The 4,639-nt window shown below is 36.6% G+C and overlaps 1 protein-coding gene across 1 annotated transcript; it reads left to right on the top strand.

Moving 5' to 3' along the window:
• The first annotated feature begins 469 nt into the window (after positions 1 to 469).
• Positions 470 to 2,733, top strand: LOC693438 (heat shock 60kDa protein 1 (chaperonin)-like). The gene has a single exon (XM_001082397.5). It carries the CDS (start codon positions 531 to 533, stop codon positions 2,250 to 2,252), a length of 1,722 nt encoding a protein of 573 aa, XP_001082397.3. The 5' UTR covers positions 470 to 530; the 3' UTR covers positions 2,253 to 2,733.
• Positions 2,734 to 4,639: the final 1,906 nt, after the last annotated feature.

The following is a 4,639-nucleotide window of genomic DNA, read 5'->3' as shown; positions in this document are numbered from 1 at the left end:
GTGTATATTAAAAACAAAAAGCAGGGCGAAAACATTATCTCACAGCTTCTTCTAAATAAATTTTATGATTTATCCTAACTTTGACTTTGAAGATCCTCATGGCCTCTACTTAGGGTTTCTCTTTATATATATAGATTTTTCAGACTTAGTTCTCACTATCTCATTCTCTCTTTATTTTGCAGTTTTGTTTCTGGAGACAGTTTAATCAACCCTGCTCATTTATTGTGTGTGTATGTGAGTGTATGTGACTTTGTTATGGATTCCTGGATGTCTTATGAAATAGCTACTTTTGAATAGGTTAGGATTCCACATTTGATAGTCCCAGTTGTAGCTATATGAGAGGGTTGGGAAGTGAGGTAGGGCTTCTTTTGTTCAAAATATGACTTCCTAAATGTGACACAGCCTATATTTAGTGTTATGGTGGCCAGTATTCTGAAAAAAAAAAAATCAAAATCAGAAAATAAAATGGCCCTCACTCGCCGCCGACGACTTGTCTCGCCGCGCGCACGTCCCGCCGCCGCCCCGCAGAAATGCTTCGGTTACCCACAGTCTTTCGCCAGATGAGACCGGTGTCCAGAGTACTGGCTCCTCATCTCACTCGGGCTTATGTCAAAGATGTAAAATTTGGTGCAGATGCCCGAGCCTTAATGCTTCAAGGTGTAGACCTTTTAGCCGATGCTGTGGCTGTTACAATGGGGCCAAAGGGAAGAACAGTGATTATTGAGCAGAGCTGGGGAAGTCCCAAAGTAACAAAAGATGGTGTGACTGTTGCAAAGTCAATTGACTTAAAGGATAAATATAAAAACATTGGAGCTAAACTTGTTCAAGATGTTGCCAATAACACAAATGAAGAGGCTGGGGATGGCACTACCACTGCTACTGTACTGGCACGCTCTATAGCCAAGGAAGGCTTCGAGAAGATTAGCAAAGGTGCTAATCCCCTGGAAATCAGGAAAGGTGTGATGTTAGCTGTTGATGCTGTAATTGCTGAACTTAAAAAGCAGTCTAAACCTGTGACCACCCCTGAAGAAATTGCACAGGTTGCTACAATTTCTGCAAATGGAGACAAAGAAATTGGCAATATCATCTCTGATGCAATAAAAAAGGTTGGAAGAAAGGGTGTCATCACAGTAAAGGATGGAAAAACACTGAATGATGAATTAGAAATTATCGAAGGCATGAAGTTTGATCGAGGCTATATTTCTGCATACTTTATTAATACATCAAAAGGTCAGAAATGTGAATTCCAGGATGCCTATGTTCTGCTGAGTGAAAAGAAAATTTCTAGTGTCCAGTCCATTGTACCTGCTCTTGAAATTGCCAATGCTCACCGTAAGCCTTTGGTCATAATCGCTGAAGACGTTGATGGAGAAGCTTTAAGTACACTCGTCTTGAATAGGCTAAAGGTTGGTCTTCAGGTTGTGGCAGTCAAGGCTCCAGGGTTTGGTGACAATAGAAAGAACCAGCTTAAAGATATGGCTATTGCTACTGGTGGTGCAGTGTTTGGAGAAGAGGGGTTGACCATAAATGTTGAAGACGTTCAGCCTCATGACTTAGGAAAAGTTGGAGAGGTCATTGTGACCAAAGACGATGCCATGCTCTTAAAAGGAAAAGGTGACAAGGTTAAAATTGAAAAACATATTCAAGAAATCATTGAGCAGTTAGATGTCACAACTAGTGAATATGAAAAGGAAAAACTGAATGAACGGCTGGCAAAACTTTCAGATGGAGTAGCTGTGCTGAAGGTTGGTGGGACAAGTGATGTTGAAGTGAATGAAAGGAAAGACAGAGTTACAGATGCACGTAATGCTACAAGAGCTGCTGTTGAAGAAGGCATTGTTTTGGGAGGGGGTTGTGCCCTGCTTCGATGCATTCCAGCCTTGGACTCATTGACTCCAGCTAATGAAGATCAAAAAATTGGTATAGAAATTATTAAAAGAACACTCAAAATTCCAGCAATGACCATTGCTAAGAATGCAGGTGTTGAAGGATCTTTGATAGTTGAGAAAATTATGCAGAGTTCCTCAGAAGTTGGTTATGATGCTATGGCTGGAGATTTTGTGAATATGGTGGAAAAAGGAATTATTGTCCCAACAAAGGTTGTGAGAACTGCTTTATTGGATGCTGCTGGTGTGGCCTCTCTGTTAACTACAGCAGAAGTTGTCGTCACAGAAATTCCTAAAGAAGAGAAGGACCCTGGAATGGGTGCAATGGGTGGAATGGGAGGTGGTATGGGAGGTGGCATGTTCTAACTCCTAGACTAGTAGTGCTTTACCTTTATTAATGAACTGTGACAGGAAGTCCAAGGCAGTGTTCCTCACCAATAACTTCAGAGAAGTCAGTTGGAGAAAATGAAGAAAAAGGCTGGCTGAAAATCACTATAACCATCAGTTACTGGTTTCAGTTGACAAAATATATAATGGTTTACTGCTGTCATTGTCCACGCCTACAGATAATTTATTTTGTATTTTTGAATAAAAACCATTTGTACATTCCTGATAATGGGTACAAGAGCCATGTACCAATGTACTGCTTTCAACTTAAATCACTGAGGCATTTTTACTACTATTCTGTTAAAATCAGGATTTTAGTGCTTGCCACCACCAGATGAGAAGTTAAGCAGCCTTTCTGTGGAGAGTGAGAATAATTGTGTACAAAGTAGAGAAATATCCAATTTTGTGACAACCTTTGTGTAATAAAAATTTGTTTAAAGTTAAAAAAAAGAAAATAAAATGGACAAAATTAAGATTACAGTTCTTTAGGCATTGCTGGTCTATAGAACAAAATCGAGTTGGAAATAAGGCAAAAATATGTTAGGTTTTAAAAGTCAAATTACATAGATGTTGCACTTGTTTGTTTATATACATAGTAAAATGAAAATCCTGGGGATCAATAACTGCCGTGGATATGTTAAGTTTAACACCTTATACATCACGGACATTCCATCAATATTGAACAAGTGTTTTAACAGCTGGAGCTATTTCACATGATGCATTTTTTTTTCTCTTTTCCTGTTAGTGTTCTCAAGCTTTGCTTACAAAACTTGTTTTAATAAATATTTCACATAAGTTTCTAGCACTCCAAATTTAATGTCTATGAAAACATCCTGATATTTAAACATCTGAACCTCATTTAAGGTATTTTTAGATAGTTATTAATTAATTTTTTTCTTTGCAGTGAAGTGATATTTTTCAAAGTTATTGTTATTTGAAAATGCACAAACAAACCAAGATATTGGTGCTATTTTTCTCTGAAGATCTTAAGATTTCTTTCTACAGTTATTTAAAGAATATGCTAAATCATTCCTTTTCCTTCTTTTTCAACATCTGGGGCATAATTCTTTTATGATGGACCTCAATAGGTATTCAATAATCTCTCTTTCTCACTCTCAATGTAGCATCAGAAGTATAGATATTGTTTGGGTTGGGTTCACGTCTATAATATAGTATATTTAAGGTGCTATAGAAAAAAAAGTCCATATATGCAGATTTTTTAATTGCAACGTCAAGAAATGTAATTCCTTGTATAAATAAAAGTGATTCAAAGTTCACAGCCCCTAGCAAAAATTTTAGATGCTGTAAATAATGAAGATAAATCTTACAGACTTAGTGTGAAAAAAGTGATTCTTAAGTAGTAATGCTGTTTGCTGATTGCATACCACCAAGTTTAATCCACTTAAAAATGGTTATAACTTCAGGCACCATTTCTATGCTATTGGTTTCCAATATCTGTTTTCAGTTGAACTCATTTTTCTAAACTTCAGGCCCATATAATCAAGTGCCTACTGGACATTTCTATTTGGATATTCTACAAAGGACTGAATAAAAATGTACCAACATATCCTTGTCAGTTTGCCATCTCATTTGCCTGGGTTCCTATTTTATTGAATGACATGGGCATCTACTTAGCTATTCAAAGCAGAAATTTACCATCTTCCTTTCTTTCATCCTCATATTGGATATGTCTCCCAAATAACCAAATCTTGATTTTTCTACCTGAAACATATTTCTTAAATACAGGCTTTCTATTTATTTTTATGTGTAGTCCTCAAAGTATCAATTTTCTTTCATTTTAAATACTGTAATTATTTTAACTTAAATACTGCAAGTAATGTCTCTAACCTCATTTTGTAAAGTTTTTTTCCTCTCTGAAGCCAGAGTGATTTTTCTAAGTTGTGAACCTGGGCATTTCTCTTTACTGCATACTCTTTAACAGGATCTCTCTCACCCTCACACTACATTTTAGCTTTCCTGAAATTTTTTTGTTTTACTGACTACACCACAGTCTCACACTTTGCTCAAGGCCTGTTCGCTTACTGCCTGTTTATCTGAGAAACACTTTCTTAGTTTCTTTGGCTAATCCTTACCAATGCTTTGGCCATCTGCTTCAAAGTTGAGTTATTTGTGTAGAATTCTTCAGTTTTACAAGGTTAAATATTTCACCTAGGAACTTCCAGACTGCTCTCTTATGATTTTGAACTAAAATTGTTTATACAATTGGCGTTTGCCTTGTAGGATATAAATGTTATGAGGATGGAAACCATGTCTGCTTTCTTCATCCTCTTAACTCCAACATCTACAAGAATTTCTGCACCTAGTAGGTTTCAATAGATGCTTGTTAAATGAATGAATGATGGAAA

The sequence above is a fragment of the Macaca mulatta genome, chromosome 5, assembly GCF_049350105.2.
Source record: "Macaca mulatta isolate MMU2019108-1 chromosome 5, T2T-MMU8v2.0, whole genome shotgun sequence".
Classification (NCBI taxonomy): Eukaryota; Metazoa; Chordata; class Mammalia; order Primates; family Cercopithecidae; genus Macaca; species Macaca mulatta.
Note: the sequence above shows the minus strand (reverse complement) of the source record. Positions and strands in the feature narration are given on the sequence as shown.